This window comes from Hyperolius riggenbachi, chromosome 10 (assembly GCF_040937935.1).
Source record: "Hyperolius riggenbachi isolate aHypRig1 chromosome 10, aHypRig1.pri, whole genome shotgun sequence".
Taxonomy (NCBI): Eukaryota; Metazoa; Chordata; class Amphibia; order Anura; family Hyperoliidae; genus Hyperolius; species Hyperolius riggenbachi.
The window spans coordinates 45,549,787-45,570,506 of record NC_090655.1 but is presented as its reverse complement, the minus strand read 5'-3'; the positions used below and the strand labels follow the sequence as shown (position 1 = coordinate 45,570,506).

General features: G+C 42.9%; 1 protein-coding gene across 1 annotated transcript in view; it reads right to left on the bottom strand.

Annotated features, from left to right (window-relative positions):
• Positions 1-13,749: 13,749 nt before the first annotated feature.
• LOC137536653 (uncharacterized) overlaps positions 13,750-20,720 on the bottom strand; it is a 46,623-nt gene continuing 39,652 nt past the window's right edge. Inside the window, exons 9-11 of the mRNA XM_068258897.1 lie at positions 19,387-19,637; positions 15,656-15,792; positions 13,750-14,173 (exon numbers count right to left, since the gene is read on the bottom strand). Of these exons, the coding sequence (XP_068114998.1) occupies positions 14,024-14,173; positions 15,656-15,792; positions 19,387-19,637 (538 nt within the window). The 3' untranslated portion in view covers positions 13,750-14,023. The remainder of the gene's footprint in view (positions 14,174-15,655; positions 15,793-19,386; positions 19,638-20,720) is intronic.

Genomic DNA, 20,720 nt, shown 5'->3' with positions numbered 1-20,720 from the left:
TTTTTTTTCTAAAAATAAATAAAAATTCTAAAAATAAATAAAAATTCAATTTGAAAAAAAAAAAAAAAAGCCTGCAAAACCGCTCTGAAGTAGCGTTTTTCAGAGCGGTTTGCGTTTTTCCTATACTTTACATTGAAGCAGAAATGCTTCTGCAAACCGCAAACGTGCAGCAGGAGGCACGTTTGCGGTTTGCTAAACCTAAAACCGCCGGTATGCACTATCCCATTGAAATACATTAGCCAAGCGTATTTACATGCGGATGCGGCCGGCAGATCGCACCTAAAACCGCTCAGTGTGTACTGGGCCTGAGTCACACAAGTGTTCAGTACCTCACCTTTATCAAAATGAATGAGGCATGGATCCCGGTGGGTTACTGCCCGCCAGAAGACTAAGTCAGTCCCCACACACAGCATCTCTGCCTGCACGCCATGTGACTGGCTGCCCCAAGACTAAGTCGGTCCCCACACAGCATCTCTGCCCGCAGGCCGCTTGACTACCTTCTCCGCCACCACCAACAGGGTCCAGGACTCCAGGCGGATTCCTGAATTTTTAAGGCCGCTGCTAGCAGCGGCTGCTATAATAATTTTTCTGGTGCGTGTACATGCCTGCCTAATTTTTCTGGCTGCACTGCGGCTGCAACAACAAAACAAATGGCATGTACATGTGTCAATTCCCCTTTGTGATCGTTACCTTGCTGCGGTGAAGGGGCTTGCATATCACAATGAAGCAATGACCGACGGCTATATGAGTGTGTTGGGGTTGGGGGGCACACCTGACCCAAGAAAATAGATAATAAGGTTGTTGCTTCATTGTGGACAGACCAAATTCGATCAGCCGGACACTCAGTCACTGTTGTTCTGTCATTCAGCTACCTCAGCCCGACCATAAGGGCTTGAAAACCGCTATCGCCTGCACTCTGGCCATGGTGGGCACCAGTCCAGCACGGCTGTCACTACACAAACAGCCATTTGCGGTGCATTACACAGTGAGTTTGGTGTATCAGTGTGAAGCAGTACTCTAATTACACTCCCTGATTGATGTATACACATGCAAGATGTTTTAAAGCACTTTAGGCCTCCAATTTAGCAATAAAATGTGATTTCTGCCCTTAAAACGCTGCTGTGCGTCACATCCAGATTTTTCCGGGGACTTTTGGCATGTATCCCACTCCGCCATGCCCCCCTCCAGGTGTTAGATCCCTTGAAATATCTTTTCCATCACTTTTGTGGCCAGCATAAATGTTTCTAGTTTTCAAAGTTCGCCTCCCCATTGAAGTCTATTGCGGTTCGCGAAAGTTCGTATGTTCACGAACGTTTGCGGAAGTTAGCGAACGCTGTTCGCGAACCGAAAATCAGAGGTTCGGGCCATCTCTGGCATTAAAGCTAAAGAGGAATGTTAAAGAGACTCTGAAGCCTCTTAAAAATCCTTCTTTTATTACACCATCCTGTTTAACACATTAGCCCTACCTAAACCGCCGCATCCCCGTGGTTGTAATCTATCTAAATCCCCCCTAACTCCCCCTCCCTCTCCCCCGCAAAATCCACAACTTTCTTGGTCGTGGATTTTGCTGCTGTTGGAGGCAGAGCTATGAGCTGCAGCTCTGCCTCTCAGCACGTCTGTCAGCGGCGGTTCTCCGCCTCTCGCCCAGACCCCCACCCCTCTCAGTGAAGGAAGACTGAGAGGGGCAGGGAAGAGGCGGCGATCCGGGCTGATAGACGCGCTGAGAGACAGAGCTGCGGCTCATAGCTCTGCCTCTCACAGAAGCGCTGCCCGGATTGCCCCCCAGGGAGTTAGGGGGGATTTAGACAGATTACAGCAGCGGGGATTCGGCAGTTTAGGTAGGGCTAATGTGTTAAACAGGATTGTGTAATAAAAAAATGATTTTTTAAGAGGCTTCAGAGTCTCTCTAAAAACCTCCTTGGTGGTATGGACGAGCTCAGCTGTAGGGCACCGCTCAGACCCCACTGGGCCGATTTTCATAATTTTTTTTAAAAACATGCCGCAAAACACGCAGCCGCTCACCGCCAATCCGCCGCTACCCAACGCGTAACAGGGCCCGCCCCCGAGACCCCGTGCGCGTCGATGACGTCATTCCGCTCGTTGCCATGGCGACGGGGGAAGCCCTAAAGGAAATCGCATTCAGAACGGGATTTCCTTATGGGCAAGCGCGCTGGCGGTGATCGGAGGGGAGGGAGGGATGCGGCAGGGAGGGAAGAATCATGTAGCTAGCGCTAGCTAAAAAAAAAAATCCAATAAATAACGCTGCGCAGCCTCCCTGGCGATCTTAATAGAACGCCATGGAGGTTAAACAAAAGAAGGGGAAAAAAAACTTCAGAGTATCTTTAAAGAGAACCTGAACTGAAAATAAAAAATTCAAAATAACCATACACAGGTCATACTTACCTCCTGTGTAGTCTACTCCTCAATCTCTTTCTCCTCTCCTGGGTCCTGTTTGTCCTCTGTGATCAATGGATTTCTCCGTCCTCCATTTTGAAAATGGCAATACCCCATAATGGCTTTCTGGTCAGCACACTGTTAAACTGTAAAATCACCCACAAGAGCAATAGGGAAACATGGACATTACCTTGCACATTCAGTTGTAACTGACAGTTGCGGATATATAACTGACAGCAACTGGTATATTTCAGTTCTGACAAAATATTGTCAGAACTGGAAGGAATCACTGTAAGAAAAAAATGGTGAGCTTCTGAGAGTAACTCGTGGTGAGGTTAGTATTTAATATTTATTTGCAGCTACATCATGTGTTTACCTTAAATGATTTTACTCGCTTCAGGTTCCCTCTAAGTATAGGAAAGTGGAAAATCGCTCTTAAAAATGCTAGCGATAACAGCGATTTTCCAAGCTTTTTTTATACAAAAGCTGTAGACTTGAGCTACTGTACAAAAAATAAAGATTTGCTACAGCAAAACACTCCAAAAATTGCTAGGCATACTTAGAAAATCGATAGAATTATGCCTAGAATCGCTTCGAAAAATCACTTCTAAAAAAGCTGAGCGTTTGTGATTACGCTAGCACTTTTAGGTGTGCACTGGCCCTCAGTCACGCCAGTCAGCTTTTCTGCGGGGAGAGATCGCATCTGCAGACTGCAGTGCATAACATCAGCTGTAGGCCTCTTTTCCACAGACAGTTGATAGGCAGTGAAATGCCTCTCAAACTCTCTCAATTGCTCACTGCTGCCTGATAACTGCTCAGTCAGTGGAAAAGAGGCCTTAAAGGGAACCTGAAGTGAGTAAAATTATTTAAAATAAACACATGATGTAGCTGCAAATGAATATTACATACTTACCTCACTGGCAGTTCCTCTCAGAAGCTCACCATTTTCTTCTTACAGTGATCCCTTTCAGTTCTGACAATATTTTCTCAGAACTGAAATATACCAGTTGCTGTCAGTTATATATCAGCAGCTGTCAGTTACAACTTAATGTGCAAGGTAATGTCCATGTTTGCCTATGGCTCAAGTGGGTGATATTACAGTTTAGCAGTGTGCTGACCAGGAAGCTGTTATGGGGTTGGGATCTTCAGCCTCCACAAAGATGGCTGCCGGAGCTGGCCGCGGCTGCGCAGTCCGCATAGCCGCGAGTGCGGCTGCGCAGCTCTAAGGCCAACCCCCCGATCCACGCTACAGGAAACAGCCTCTTACGTGGATCGGGGGGTTGGCCTTAGAGCTGCGCAGCCGCGGCCAGCTCCGGCGGCCATCTTTGTGAAGGCTGAAGAGCCCGACCCGGGCCGTGCGGTCGGGGGACGTTCGGGGGGATACTGAGTGGCGGAACGGCGGAACGGCACGAAGGGCGCAGACGGCGTCCTCCGTGCCTCACAAACTGACACAGGTATCTCACTTTTTTTATTTTTTTTGGGAGCAAACAGGCCTCGTAAGTCCTTTAAAATGGAGGATGGAGAATTCCATTGAGCACAGTGGACAAATGGGATGCAGGAGAGGAGAAGGAGATTGAGGAGTAGACTACACAGGAGGTAAGTATGACCCGTGTATGGTCATTTTGACTTTATATTTAGGTTCTCTTTAAGGGCTCATTCACACTAGGGGCATTTTCAGCCTTTTTTCAAGAGCAGGCGATTTTTAAAATCGCCCCCAAAATGCTTGTACAATGAATGTCTATGAGAAGGTTCATATCAGTGCGATTCGTACACTGTGCATTCAGCAAAGCTGTGCCTGGACCATTTTTGGGGTGATTTTGCTATAATGGAAGGTATAGGAAGAGCGCTAAACGCTCACAAAATCGCTTTGCGGGGCGACTGCATTCACGTTTTAAAGAATAAATACATTGCATTTATTACTTTCCGGGTCAAAGAGTTCACTTTCTGACTTGCATCAGGGAGTGAATTACAAAAGCGCTGGGTAAAAGCACTTAGAAAAGCGCTTTTCACAAAAACGGAATGCCCACCCAAGCGTCGGGAAAAAAATCGATACAAAAAAACCCCAACCCGAACGCTAATGCGAGCGGAAAACCATGTGAATGAGCCCTAAACAATATGTCCAGGCAGATTAAGGCCTCCTTTCCACGGACCTCTGATAGGCAGTAAAATGCCTCTCAAACTCTCTCAACTGCTCACTGCTGCCTAGTAACTGCTTGCTGAACACACAGCTCAACAGTTCGTGGAATAGAGGCCTTAAACCTCTTTTCCATGGACTGTTGATAGGCAGTGAAATGCCTCTCAAACTCTTACAACTGCTCGCGGCTGCCTGGTAACTGCTCACTACTGCCTGGTAACTGCTCGCTGCTGCCTGGTAACTGCTTGCTGAGCACACAGTTCAACAGTCTGTGGAAAAGAGGCCTAAAAAAACAAAAATCCACTTACTTGAGGCTTCCTCCAGCCCCTGGCAGGCGTCCTGTGCCCTCACCGCAGCTCCGGTGGATCCCTATGTCCTCCGCTGCAGAAGCCGACCTTGACAGATCGGCTTCCGGGTTGGCTCATTGTGCGCTCCATTACGCGGGTCACGTGGTCTGGCTGACGTCATCAGTACAAGTTTAAAAGCCATTTTTTCTTTGATTTTCTTTAAATCGATTTTCTCAAAAACTACAAGTCCAATTTGAAAAATGATTTTGACTTGTTCCCATGGAAACAGAGAATCCATGCTGTTCGTATCGGCGGGTCGTTCGTAAGTCGGGGACTACCTGTATACAGCTATTTTTCAGCACTTCAGAAAAAAAGGCCTGTATGTCTAGGAGTGAAGACATTAAAAAAAAATCTTTAATGAATTTCACTTTTTGAGAAAATATTTTTTTATGACAATTGGGTAATTTCACAAAAAGGGGAGTGAAGATAGAGGTCTCTAGATTAGGATCAGGTGACTTGAAGCCTGATTATTTCATGTAGCTAAGGCCTCATTCACATCAGTGCCGTTTCTGTGCGTTTTTCACAGCGCCTTGCTCTGTGCTTTCAGCAAGGTATTGATTTTCCCATGTAACTAAATCTGCCTGGTTTACAGATATGTGCTGCGCTGAGCTGCTGTTAGGAACTGTGTACTGCTTGCTCTTACCTGCTGGTGGCAGTATTGGCATGGTCTGCCCAGAACTTTCGTTGTGCCACCAGCAGAGGGCTCAGTGGACTTTTGAGCAGCTCCGTATTTCTGTTATCCACCAGCAGGTAGCCTGTTGCTACCATTGCAAGGACTTGCAGATTCCTGTTTTGCCTCTGGATGGCTTCATGGCAACTCTCTTTGAGACTGCTCTCTCCCAGCTGCATCCTGTCTGTATTAATCACATGGCTAATATAAGAACTGCTGCTTCCTCTTGCTGGTTGCCAGAGCTTAGCAGTTATTTGCAGTCCTGAGCTTTTGGACAACCTGCTACCTGATCTGTTCCGTGATCTGTATTTGCCTTCCTGTTGTTGAACCCTGTATACTCTGTCTGAGGCCCAGTGCACACCAAAAACCTCTAGCAGATCTGCAAAATGCTAAAGGTTTTTGAAGCAGATTTCAGAGCGATTCTAGGCATGTTTATAGGGACGTTTTCCAAACATGCCTACTGGTTTTTGGAGCGTTTTTGTGCAGCAGATTACAAATATTGTTACAGTAAAGCTGTAACTGAACTGCTTCTGTAACAAAAACGCCTGGAAAACTGCTCTGATCTAGCGTTTTTCAGAGCAGTTTTCCACTTTCCTATACTTTAACATTGAGGCCGAAACGCCTCCGAAATCTAAAAAATGCTGCAGCCCCCGAGTTTGCGTTTGTGGAAAAAACGAACCGCTCTGGTGTGCACCATCCCATTCACTTTCATTAGCCAAGCAGTTTTCCCCCTGCAAGCGTTTCAAAAAATGCTTCAGAAACTGCTCTGGTGTGCACCAGCCCACACTCTGATTCCTGCCTGCTCCTCTGTACTACGATTGGTTTGTTATCTGATGTTGTATTGTGTTCTGACCTTGATTTCTGCCTGCTCCCTCTTGTACTGCGATTGGTTGTGTACTGTATATTATTCCTGTGTATATATTAGTTCGATTAGAGTCCTTGGGGGTTGCACATTGATTTTCCTTGTATGGTGAATGCTCTGTATATTGTGTGGTTTGCATCATATTTGCATGTATCTGTTTGCATGAACCAGTCGCAATAAACTATTGTTGCACATTATTCCTCGTTTCAGCCTCTGTATTGCTTGCTGCACACTGTGGTCATAACCTGTTCCTCTGTTTAGGTTTGTAACAGCTGTGTTACAAAAACATAGTGTTGCATGCATTTCTGTGTGTTGAGCTGTAATGCGCACATGAATGCAAGTTAATGGGTGTTTTTTTTTTTTAGTTTTTTGTTTTTTTTTTGTTTACCCCAATTGAAAAAAGAAATAGATTTTCATATGAAAACAAAGCTAAATTGACAACTGCTACAATAAGCAAAACATGCTTAAAAAAGCGCATTGCAATGTGATGAAACGTGCACAAACGCGTGCATTTTTCATCATGCGCTCTTACACGTTTCTCAATGCATCCAATGTGAACGAGGCCTAAACATCCTGAATTCTTCTTTTCTGCTCATATTGATGCACCATGTTTTCTTCTACATTTAATAAATTATTTTGAAATGTATTTTTAGCTTTTCTACCTTCTCTGAAGTATGGACAAGCAAACTCTATCTCTGTAACTTTACTATAAATTCTTGTGTCTGCTAAACTGTGCCATTCTGTCAGGAGCATACATCACAGACATTGCTGAAATGATTATAATATCACTGCTACATTACCAAACTTGTATGTGCGGCCGGTAGCATAGCTTAGGAGCTCTGAGTGTGAGTTGCGCCCCTTCAAGCACTCTATAAATAACCATTTAGGGCCTGTACACACTGTTGCGCTTTTAAAATTGCATGTCTTTCTTTTTTTTTTTTTTTTTTTTTCCTGAAGCCTTTGCAGTTTAAAAATCGCAGCAGTGTGTACAGGCCCTTATATGGGGCACCAAAACCTTCCTAGGACAGCTGCAGTCAGTGTCATGCCTGGAACTCACTACAAATCGCTATCGCAATTGCTAGTGTTTTTCATGAGCGTTTTCTGGTGATTTTGGTAGCGATTTTAAAAATTGTAAGCTTTTTGCCAGCGATTGTGTAGCAATTTTAATTCTGATTGGTCCTTTTAATATTAATTATTAAAACTCTGTGTAAGTTTTGATGAGCAATTACGCCAGCATTTATATACTTTGCAGAAACACTACTGCAACACGTTCAAACATGCTGCATGTCCTGCGTTTGCGATTTTGGAAATCGCAATCTCTCCAGTGGAATTTGGCCCATCCAATTAACATTGGCTGAGTGTTTAGGGAAATTGCTAGCATTTTGAAAACCTCACTAAACTCTCTAAAAAATAAATAAATTAAAAAAATCACTCTAGTGTGTTCCAGCCCTCGGAGAGGTGTAGTCTGGGGAGGAGAGCAGTCTATTAGGCCTTTTTTCCATGGACATTTGATAGGCAGTGAAATGCCTCTCAAACTCTCACACCTGCTCGCTGCTGCCTGGCAACGGCTCACTGCTGCCTGGTAACTGCTTGCTGAGCACACAGTTCAACTGTCCGTGGAAAAGAGGCCTTAAAGGACCTCTTTCGCGAATGAGGAAAAAATAAAAAGTGGTTTATGCATAAACATCCTTCTAAAATAGTGTGAAAAGTGTTTTTTTTTTTTTTTAATGAAGAATGGTTTCATCAAAGCAACATGTACTCCTCAGTGTATGTAAACACTGCCAGATGACGGACTGGGAGGCTAATCCATTTGTTAATGGGTTTTTTTTTTTTTTTCTCTCATTTCACGAACACTCCTGCCTACCTAGTTTTTAGTGGTGTAATCCATTGCTGGCAGGAATCGCCGTTACAGCTGTTCTAATAACGGCTGAGCTCCTCCACTAGTTATTTATTGTAGTTTCACACAGACATGACCCCTGCGGGAATGACTCGGACTCTCAGTCTGTGCAGAGAATTATCTGTTATCAGCTGCTGGGAGAATCAGCCCCATCTACACCAACCGATTCTTTGTCCGATTCGATTCATTGACTCGATTTGATTCAATCTGACATGTCCGATTAATGATTTGATTCAATTTGCCATTGCAAAACAATGGCAAATTGAATCGAATCATGAATTGGACATGTTGGATTAAATCGAATTAGATAAGGAATCCTATGGGGTAGATGGGGCTGATTCTCCCAGCAACTGATAATAGATGACTCTCTGCACAGACTGGGAGTCTGGTTGCCGGGCAACAATGTAAACATATGACTGCTCAATGAGAAGCCGGAGCTCAGCCATTATCATAACAGCTATAATCAGAATCAATTTTTCGCCAAGTAAGTTTGCACCTACAAGGAATTTGTCTTGGCAGTTTCTTAATAAACACAAACAAAAACAATACAAGGACAGACAGTGTGTAAATTACAAGTCAAGGACATTATGCAAGTATAGTGGCAGTAAGCAATGTGAGAATGTTTCAGTTCTGTGCTGATTACTTTCAAGCCCTAGCAGCTCTAACGTGGTTCAGCATTAAGTATGGCTACTGCTTGAGGAAAAAAACTGTTCCTGTGTCTAGAGGTTTTGGTAGCGATTGACTGGAGTCTTACTCCTGAAGGCACGCGCTGGAAGATGGAGTGAGCTGGGTGAGAGGGGTCAGAGGCAATTTTGGTCGCTCTCTTTCTGCACCTGCTAGCGTAAAGATCCTGCAGGGAAGGTAAGCTACAGCCAATTATCCTTTCCGCTGTTCGGATGATGCGCTGCAGCCTCCCCTTTTCTAATGCTGAGCAGGTGCTGAACCACACAGTCATAGATGATATTATGGTGGATTTGATGATTGCAGTGTAGAATGCACCATTAGATTTTGAGGTAGGCCAAACTTTCTCAGCTGCCATAGATGGTACAGCCTCTGTTGCGCTTTCTTGACAATAGTGGCAGTGTTGTTGTCCCATTTTAGGTTGTATGAGATTGTAGACCAAAGAAACTTGAATGACTCTACCTGGGCTATTGTAGCTCCATTTATGGTTAAGGGGAGGCGCTGGGGAGAACTCCTAAAGTCTATCATCTCCAAGGTTTTGAGAGCATTTAGTTCCAAGTTGTTGCTGCTGCACCAGGAGGAAAGCTGTCCCACTACATGCCTGTATGCAGACTCGTCCCCGTTTTGTATGAGACCAACTACTGTTGTGTCAACTGCAAACTTCAGAACCTTAACAGATGGATCTGTGGAGATGCAGTCATTGGTGTAAAGTGTATTGGTAGGTGAACAGAGGCGCCAGAAGGATAAAAGTACATAACATTTTAAAAAAATTGCTGGGAGGAAGTGGTGGACTCGCCTCCGTTAAAGCAGACACCAAGGACTGTAAATATATAGATATACACATTTATTGAAAATACCCCAAAGATGCAACGCGTTTTGCGGGCACAGCCCACTTCTTCAGGCAATAAGCAGGGGATAAACAACAGCAATTCAGTTATATTCAGTTAGCACTTCTGCTTGCTGTAACTGAATTGCTGTTGTTTATCCCCTGCTTATTGCCTGAAGAAGTGGGCTGTGCCCGCAAAACGCGTTGCATCTTTGGGGTATTTTCAATAAATGTGTATATCTATATATTTACAGTCCTTGGTGTCTGCTTTAACGGAAACGAGTCCACCACTTCCTCCCAGCAATTTTTTAAAAATGTTATGTACTTTTATCCTTCTGGTGCCTCTGTTCACCTACCAATATATTTGAGTCCACCCCAGGTGGAGGGGTGATCTACCCCCTTTCTTCCTATCTACAGAGAGCGACTTCTTAATCCTGAGTGAGGACAGGTCTAATCTCCTCACCTGCCTAATGAGTGGTTACCTAGGTGGTAGCCCGTGTTTGTGAGTATTACCATCTCACTGTTTCATTTATCCAATCAATTTTGACATACTACACCATATTGGGCTCTCGATTTGTCTTCAACTTTTTATTGGTGTAAAGTGAGTAGAGCAGTGGGGAAAGCACACAACCCTGGGGTGCACCGATACTGACTGTCAGAGAGCTTGATGTGTGTTTCCCAAGTCTGACCTGCTGTCTCCTGTCTCTTAAGAAATCGGTTATCCATTTGCAGATGGATTCAGGTATGTGTAGCTGGGAGAGCTTGCTGTGTAGCAGTGATGGAATTATGGTATTAAATGCAGAGCTGATATCTATAAATAAAATCCTGGTGTAGGTTCCTGGGGTGTCTAGATGCTGTAGTACATAATGCATACACATGTTCACGGCAACGTCTGCGGATCTATTAGGCCAGTAGGCAAATTGCAAAGAGTCCAGCAGGGGATCTGTGATAGATTTCAGATAAGCCATTATGAGTTTTTCGAATGCTTTCATAACCAATAATGTCAGGGCAACAGGCCTGTAATAATTTAAGCATGTAGGTTTTGATTTTTTTGGATTTGGCTTTTAAAACAGGCAGGAATAATTGAGAATTCTAGAGATGCTTTGAATATGTCTGTGAATACAGGCGCTAATTGATCGGCACAGAGTTTCAAGCATTTCGCAGAGACAGTGTCTGGCCCCATTGCTTTCCTAGTGTTTTGTCTTTTGAAGAGTCTGTTTACATCTGATTGGCATATTGGTAGGGCATGCACATCTGGGGACAGGTTCGCAGATTGTGTCAGGCCTCCTGTGTTGTGTAGATACTGAGGCACCGCAGAGGGTGGAGATGTTGGCTGGCTGGAGGAGTGCTCAGTTTGCCTGTTGCACTTATGCAAAATGACTTGGTGTGTTTGGCTTTTGTTGCTAGTGTCAAACCTGCAATAAAATGTATTCAGTTCATTTGCAAGCTGCAGGTTGTGTAGTGAGTGTGAAAATTTGTTTCTGTAGTTCGTAATTTCATGAAGATGGTAACTACAGGTTTGGCAGTTTTTAATCTTTGGATGTATGTTGGGATAAGCTGTACAACAGCATGATCAGAGTTCCCTAAAGCTGCCCTGCTGACAGAGTGATACGAGTCCTTAGTCGTAGTGTAACAGTGATCAAGTGTCTTACCTTCTCTAGTTGCGATTGTGACGTGTTGCCTGTATTTGGGGAGTTCTTTGGAAAGGTTAGCACTGTTGAAATAACGGCTATTCCTGACAGCAATGGATTACACCACTGAAAACTAGGCAGGAGTTATGTTTGTGAAATGAAAGTTAAAAAAAAAAACACCCCTAACAAATGGATTAGCCTCCCTGTCCATCATCCCTCAGTGTTTACATACACTGCGGATTACATGTTGCTTTGATGAAACCATTCATTTAAAAAAAAAAAAAAACTTTTCACACTATTTTAGAAGGATGATTAATAGTTTATGGATAAACCACTTTTAATTTTTTTCCTCATTCGCAAAAGAGGTCCTTTAATGATAACTAATCAAAGCACATATAGAGGTGATAATTACCAGCTTAGCTCCAATAAAGCAGTTCAAGGAGGGCCTTACTGGGCCCCTCTGTTCCAAGGGCCCTGTTGCAGTCGCTACCTCTACACCCCCTTTTGTTACGAAATTAGGTTTGTTGTTTGTATTTCCTCTGAAAAACACAAAGGGCTCAATTCACAAGCATTTTCTGCATGCGGAGATGCAATAGCGGTAAATTACCGACTGAAATAAGACCATCTTGACATTCACAACATTTCCCGCATGTTTTTACCATATGCGTAAAATAATATGCGTGGCTTTCCTGCATGCATAAAAAGTGTGGTAAAAGTGCGCAAATAATGCAGAAAAATGTCAGCAAAAGTCTGTAATTTTCATAAAAAATTTAAATTCACAAAGAAAAAGGGGCACATTATTTCAGACTTAACTACCGATTTTATATCCTCTACAAGTATCCAGTGATATATTTTGCTTCCCATTGACTTAAATGGAGTCTGGAGCCTTTAGCCCTTTGTTTGCTGGACTTAATTTTTTGTCTTTTTATACCTCCTTTTTTCCCTGCATGTTTAGTACCTGATTACGTATGTTTCCCCAATTTTTTTATGTATTGTTCCCGCATGTGGAAACATTTTAGTGAATGTGGAAAAAATGCGGAAATTATCACTGGCAATAATATAGCGGTAACAAATCCCTCACCGCATGTGTTAATGTGAATAGAGTCCAAAGTGTTAGATATCATCATGGTATGTATGGGCAGTGGTTAACACAAAATTGCCCATAAAGCACCCTTTAGCTGACCGGTATATAGACTGTTATAAAAAAAAAAAAAACGCCTAAAAACTGTACGGGCAGAGTGTGAGGGGCTTTTTTTTTTTTTTTTTTTTGTGCTAGTGATTTGAAAAGCTCTTGCTAATGCAATATTATGGGTGATTTTTTTTTTATTATTATTATTAGATCACACACATAGCATAACATTAGCAAATCACAAGCACTAAGGCCTCTTTTCTACGGACAGTTGATAGGCAGTGAAATGCCTCTAAAACTCCCACAACTGCTTGCTGTTGCCTGGTAACTGCTGACTGCTGCCTGGTAACTGCTTGTTGAGCACACAGCTCAACAGTCCGTGGAAAAGAAGCCTTAGGAAAAGCTCTTGCAGAGTGAACCAGCCCTGAAACATGTCTGTCATGTGCATTCTTGGTGCATGTCACCTAGGACTTTGAGTCAATACAAGGTACAGGTCTTAAAACTATTGCCCCCAAACACTGACTATAAGTGAATATTGTTAAAAAAAAATAAGCAATTTAATTCATTAAGTCATTTTTACTACAGTTCCTCTTTAATCTCTGTTCTCTTTTGTTTCTGGTCATGGCCTCAAAATTTCAAAACAGGTTTGTTGGTTACAGACGCCTCATTTCATATAGAAAGCTGATACTTGAGCACTTTGATTATTAGGCTATGTGACTGTATTTTTAAATCTGTGCCTGAGGATGGTCTTTAATGTCAGGACTGTGTCCACATCCTCTCAAAGAATTATGCCCTTTTGGACCTGATCATCATTCCCTTAGGACCTGAACACTAACGAGATTCTGTCCACTTTTCATACAAGGAGTATCATCAGTCCCTCACATTGATGCACTGCTGAAAAGCAGGCAAAAGCAGACAGAACCACATTAAGGCACTCATGCCCTCATTCTGGGAAATCTCTCCAGGAGGATGTATTAAAATGTGATGGGTCATTACCGCTCTGGTTCCTCTGTTGCCAACATCAGAGCATTGATGCCTAACGTATTCTCATTGCTTGTGAATATGGGACCATTCAGGGTTCATTTTAGTTAAAATAAACAATAGGTGATGGTATGGTGATAGCTGGTTTTACAGTGGAAGAAAAACACAAGTCTTAATGTTTTAATGCATACTGGTAATTTATTTTCATATTTTCTCATCAACTTTTTCACATCATCTATTACGCAACATCATATCTCCAAGCATATCGCCAAGTTCGGTTCTATACTGAAGCAGTGTAAATTGATGTTTTTTTGTTTTTGTTTTTTTTACAAGGAATGGAACTTCACAAGACACAAGACGAAGTCCAGACTGCTATAAGAACAGTTGAGAATAGGCCATGTGGACCGAGAAAGGAGTTAATGTCTGCTGATCTACCTGGTGAAGTTGTTGAAGGCGCATTAGTGTGCAAATTTAGTTGTTGGCAATGGCATTCTCTATCCAGGAGACGTAGTTGCAAACTTTGGTGTAGACTCCAGGATATTTAGGAAGAGCACAGCCTCTTCCCCAAGACACAACACCCTGAAGCTCTCCATCGGCAACCACAGGGCCACCAGAATCACCCTACATTTCAAACAAAGAAAAACATGGTTAAAATGACTGGAATACCACCAGAATATTTATTTAATTTTATTTTTACTTCTAAAGCAATCTGAAATTTTGTCAAAAACCGTTCTACAAATTTGAATTATCTCCTTTGAAGGGAAGCTCAAGTGACATGTGACATGATGAGATAGACATGTGAATGTACAGGGCCAAGCTCACAGATTAATATGCTGTGATGCTTTTCTTCTTTCTCTGCCTGAAAGAGTTAATATTCAGCTATGCAATGGACAGTTTTTCTCCATTCGGGACCCTGTCACACTATAGCGTCCCTCACTGATGAGGAATTACATCCATAACATAAAACTGCGGTATATCTAATTTTTAGGAATAGGATCGATACAATTGTTTATCTCATCACCTTGTTTTCACTTAAGTTTCAGTTTAAGGGAAATATTTTTACCTTTGGATTTTTAACAGTGCTATGGAGATTTAAACTACAGCTTGGAGTATTAAAGGGCACCTGTAAGGAAAAAACGTCCCAAAATTGGCACTTACCGGAATAGAGGGAAGCCTCTGAATAATCCAGAGGCTTCCCCCGATCTCTTCCACCAGTTCTAAAGCTGCATCCCCCGAAAGATCATAATCAGCAAGCCCTTGTCAACCGTTCCGGCATGTGCAGTAGCACAAACCTGGTTGGGCTCAGCTTTTTCTGCTAAAAACAAAAGCCTTCTGTGAGCTGCAGGAATCTCAGTGCTGGAACAGCCTGACAAAGGAGGCAGGGAAGCCTCTGGAGGAGGAACCAGAGGCTTCCTTCTCCCGAGGGAAGTATTGAAAATGATTGTTTTTGATGCTTGACGTGAACGTGAACCTGTGTATGGATTAAAATTTTGCAAAGGAAAACAATGTGGGAATTAGTCATGCTATGGATCTGCAGGACGCGGTAATAGAATATGCAGTCAAGAGTAGACTCGCTCCATAAAAGTGTACCTATTGTCATGTTATGTAATCCCTACCCATATTAGGTAGGGACACATTTAATTCTACTGAAACAGCTGTGCTGTTGGCCTCTTTTTTCAAACTCCACAGGACCTCAATTGGTGGAGAGAGATAATCACTTGCTGAATGCGGGGATAACTTGTTCTACGGTGATTAGCTGGCCATATATGTAAGAGGAGGCCTTCAGCCGGTCAAAACTTTCTACAGATCTAGCTGGGATAGAAGCAAAAAAGCATATTTTCAAATACGAAGGCCTCTACTGCTCACCTTCTCCTAAATATCTCTACAATGAGGTCAAGTACTCAGATTACATTTTCTGAGGTTCCTGAGCTGCATGTGTGGATCAAGTGGTGGACCAGATATTATGACAACAGGGAAAGCAGGGCAAGGCAGGTCAGGAATGGTTCCCCTGATTATAAACTCATGAAATGTTTATTTAATGTTACAGCATGTTTTATATTGAAGAATAGAAAAAGAAGATATAGTATATGTCATAAATATTACCTGGCAGGAATCCTTGCCTCCCTCTGGGTAGCCCAGGCAGATCATGTTCTCTGTGATTTGTCCAGGATAGGATATCAAGCAGTCCTCTTCAGACACAATAGGGACCTCGACACACTGCAGGAGATCTGGGTTGGATGCTGGAAGAGAAGAAAATACATTTTTAGATGCACCTTTAGAGCAGGTGCAGAGACGAGCAACAAAATTGATACGTGGGATGGAAGGTCTCACTTACCAAGAAAGGTTAGATAAACTGGGTTTATTTAGTCTAGAGAAAAGACACCTTAGAGGGGATCTAATTAACATGTATAAATACATCAGAGGGCAATATAATAGCTTGGCGGATGAGCTTTTTGTCCCTAGGCCTTCTCAAAGGACTAGAGGACATGATCTGCGCATGGAGGAAAAACGTTTTAGCCATTTATTTAGGAAAGGGTTCTTTACAGTAAGAGTGATTAAGATGTGGAATGCATTGCCACAGGAAGTTGTTATGGCAAACTCTATATCTGCATTTAAAGGGGGCTTAGATGCTTTCCTTGCGTTGAAAGACATCCATGGCTACAATTACTAGGTAATGCCTAATGATGTTGATCCAGGGATTTTATCTGATTGCCATCTGGAGTCGGGAAGGAATTTTTCCCTTTAGGGGCTAATTGGACCATGCCTTCTAAGGGTTTTTTCGCCTTCCTCTGGATCAACAGGGATATGTGAGGGAGCAGGCTGGTGTTGTTCTTTGTACTGGTTGAGCTCGATGGACGTGTGTCTTTTTTCAACCAGAATAACTATGTAACTATGTAACTATGTCAGATGATGATGATGTTAACCACTTGATGACCGCATTGTTAAACCCCCCTAAAGACCAGTACATTTTTTGCTGCACTGGGCTGTGCAGGCTTTTCAGCCTCCTGCACAGCCCAGCGAAGCTGCATGGTGATTGGACTCCCCTCCAATTTTTGTCCCTAAGGGGACATGCCGCCGGAGTGGTCCGATCGCTGCTGCACTTTTTTTTTTCTCAACCTGTATGAGGCTGTTTCTCCCTCCCTCCTCCCTCCCCTTCCCTCCTCCCCTCCGTGTTCTGTATGGAACAGGACGTCCTGTTCCGCCTCTCATCGGCATCAGCCTATGAGAGCGCGGCGATCCTGACCCAATCAGAGTCAGGGGATCGCCGATCTCGTACAGCGCTGCTGGAGACCGCAGCGCTGTACGGATGTAAACAAAGGGGATTTATTTCCCCTTTCGTTTACAAACAGTCTGCTAGCCGCGATCAGCGGCTAGCAGGCTAATCACGGAGCTCCGCACAGTGAACTGTCAGGGAACGATCACACATGCGTGCGGCCGTTCCCTTGGAAACTGCAGCTCCAGGACTTGATGCCAATCGGCGTTAGGTGGTCCTGGGGCTGCCGCCACAGTCACGCCCGTCGGCATGACGCGGTTGTTATGTAGTTAAAGATGCCTGTTAATGTAGCCGAATGCAATTGAATCCAGATAGGTAAATCTGCTTAGAATCTTCCAGTCTTTATAGGCAATCCTCTACAATTATCATTCTCTGGAACTATTTTCTTTCTCTGAAAAAAAAGCTTCAGTGCTACCCCTGAAACCATCAATGTGCATAAACCTTAAACCCTATCCAGAAAATGCTCTTTTACCTTCTCTGTACTGGGGGGTGGAGGTGCCCAAAAAATAGGTAATGTACCTATTGTTGGTTGCAGCTCCTGGTTGGTTATTTTTGGTTGTAGATAACACCACACCCAGAAGGTGAACACCTCCAAAGGCGATGTAATGTTTAGTACTGGGGGGGGGGGGGGCAGTACTAAACATTACATTTCCTTTGGAGGTGTTCACCTTCTGGGTGTGGTGTTATCTACAACCAAGAAGAACCAACCAGGAGCTGCGACCCTCCAGTTCCAGTAGGACCTGGAATACCGAGCGTGGACAGTTGTTTGCCCATTGGCAATATACAGCTTTGTGAGTATAAATACTCGTATACTACAATCTAACATCTAATACCAACAATACTGCACCATTTGGCTCCTGGTCTTTCCTTGTCATACAGGTGACCGTGGTATCCCTACAGTGACCACTTTTTTTACTTTTACCTTCTCTGCAGGGCCGGATTTACCATAAGGCACTGTAGGCACGTGCCTACAGGTGCCAGATGATGGAAAAGTTGCTCACTCCCCTCTCCACGTGCCCTTCTCCCTCCTTCCCTATGCAGAGTCCCGAGCAGAGGGTAAATGAAAGGCTACTCACCCTGCTCTCGGCATTCCACTGACGAGATGAAGGCACCTCTAGCTATTTAATACTGAGGGTACCTCTGGCTACCTAATGCTAAGGGACACACACCTGTAGCTACCTATGACTAGAAAGGGAAGTAAGGGAGAAGTGACAGCTGGGACAGCCAGAACACTTGCGTTGCGGTTCATTGGGGGTTTGTAGGTTCATGGAGGGTGAAGGGTAGGGTGCTAGGACATCTGTGCCTATAGGCTCCAGTGATGTAAATCCAGGCCTGCTTCTCTGGGTTATTTTTGAGCTGCTTTAAGTCAGGATTCCTAATGACTGATTAACACTAAAATGTTTATCCGGGCACTCAAATCTTATTATCATTATCTTATTCAGTGCCTTAAAATCATATATTGCTGCTCATAGGTCACTCAACGTGTTTCACCATTTAGGCTTTCTCAGGGGTATATTGACAATATACCCCTGAGGAAACCTGAATGGTGAAACTAGTGGGGTGACATATGAACACAGGTGGCACTGCCATACAGGCAAAGGGGACAATTGCCCCTTGGCACCCAACCTCTACAGGGGCCTATGGCACCAGACCCTGCCAAGTGTTCTTCCCCTACTGCTCCTCAGGGATCCCTGCACATGTAGCTACATTAATCACTCACCTGTCCCAGCAGTGCAGCCTTCAGCCATGCTATCTGCCTCTATGACCCGGCATGTATTTACATGGGTGTGTGCAGCCCCGACACATTAATATCACCCAAGGGAATCAGGTCCTGATCTCTGATGTGTATTATGCATTGTTCTTGTGTAAGCAGCCTAATTTAGCCTTTTTCTATCCTGATAAGATGCTGGCCTCCTTAGGGATGGCTGAAGTGTCTAAGAAGAATGCATTGAAACCCTTGTGACATGCTAAACACAAGGAACGCTATATGGCCCATATGCAATTCACTTTTTCACCTGAGTTTTCTCCTAGGTGATAATTTTAAACTTGTCAATAAAATGCCTTTTAAGCCACCAGCAAGCAAGAAAATGTTCTAAATAATATTGGTAGCACTTTTTCACCTACTTTTTGGTACTTTTCTAGTTGAAAAGTACTGGAAAGCTATTTTAAATCGAAAATGAAAAATTATCACCTAGGAGAAAACTGAAAAAGTGAATTGCATATGGCCCTATATCTCTTATCTGCAAAACGAGTAAACATTCTTTACTGATAGAGTGTGAAACCTGAAAGCAAGGCAGGCTAAATGTCTTTCACTGTACCTTTCTGAGAAGTGTGGAGACCATCACTGACTGCTGCCCCATTACTCATAAAACACAGATTCACCTCTGCTAATGGATTAATCCAATTGGGCTAAACCTCAAGTGATGCAGAGCTTTTAGATCTGATTTTTTCCATGAAAAGTAGGAACATGTTTATACAGCTATTAAATAGACATTATTTGTACATTTGTGTTTTATAACACTTGGTTACTGATAGTTGTCCTTTAATTTCATCCACTCACCTGTACCCTGGGTGCTTCCCCAACCAGACACCAGACACGTGGTTCCTACAGGTGCGCACTGACTTGGCAGAGGGATTGGTTGCACTACAGCATTAAGCTGAGCTGGTTCAGACAACTTGATCAACATGATATCATTGTCAATCAGGTATGAGTTGTACTTCTCATGTCGAATGACCTTTGCAGATTGAATGAATTGTTCTGTTCCATCAGTTTTTTCGATGTCATATTCTCCAATTCTGATTTGAATACGTCTAATGGAGAAAAAAAAAATATTTTTGAAAACACAAAACAGAACTTCAGTCAGAACTTGATGTCCTCACACTACAAACAAGATACAATTTTTTTTCACTAAGGCTCTCTCAAGGAGATTGGCTGTGCTTCATGTGAATAGGAAGTATGGGAAATTCTCCTCAACAAAGCAATAGGAAGGGGTTTTAAGAGTTTCAAAGTATTCCAACACTTCCTAACACTATGGGCCAGATCTAATTCACTTTTTCACCAAAATTTTCTCCTAGGAGATAATTTTTCATCTTCTTTTTTAAAATAACTTTCCATCACACTGCAACTGAAAAAGTATGAGAAAAAGTACTGCCACAATTATTCTGAGTATTTTCTTGCTTGCTGTTGGCCTAAATGCATTTTTTTATTGAGACGTTCAAAAAATCACCTAGAAGATATCTTATGCTGGGAATACACGATGAGATTTTTCAGCAGATTTACTGTCTGATCGATTTCAGGTCATTTTTCTGATTGATTTCTATTCACGTCTATGAGAAAATTGATCAGAAAAATGATCAAAATCAGATCTGACCTGTCGGAAATTATCTATTGAGCCATCTATCTGCCAAAAAAACTTGTGGTATATACCCAGCATTAGGAAAAAAAGTTAATTGGTTCGGGCCCTATGAGAGATAACCAGAGACCTTCCAAAACACAAAAAACACACAGGGACAACAAATATACCAATAGTGTAGTAAATTCAAAGAATTACAGTGTGTATTTAAAATATGTTTTGCCTACTCTCACAAGTGGGTTGCAAGAATGGCAACCATATGCATAGAGAGAAGGATCCTTTAAAAATAACGGTTGTTCTACAAAATTTTTTATCTTTCAAAGGTAAGTATATATTAGAAAACATAAGATAAACATTATGTCCAGATATAGTGATGACTAGCGAATATGGCTTTTTTACTTTCTCCATAATTTTGGCACAAATGGGAATATGCGTGGAAATATGTATTCATTAGAAAACTAATTTTCACCAGATGCCTTGAAATCTACAGGCATAAGAAAACTAATTTTCACACAAATGAGTATATGTGCAAACATTTATG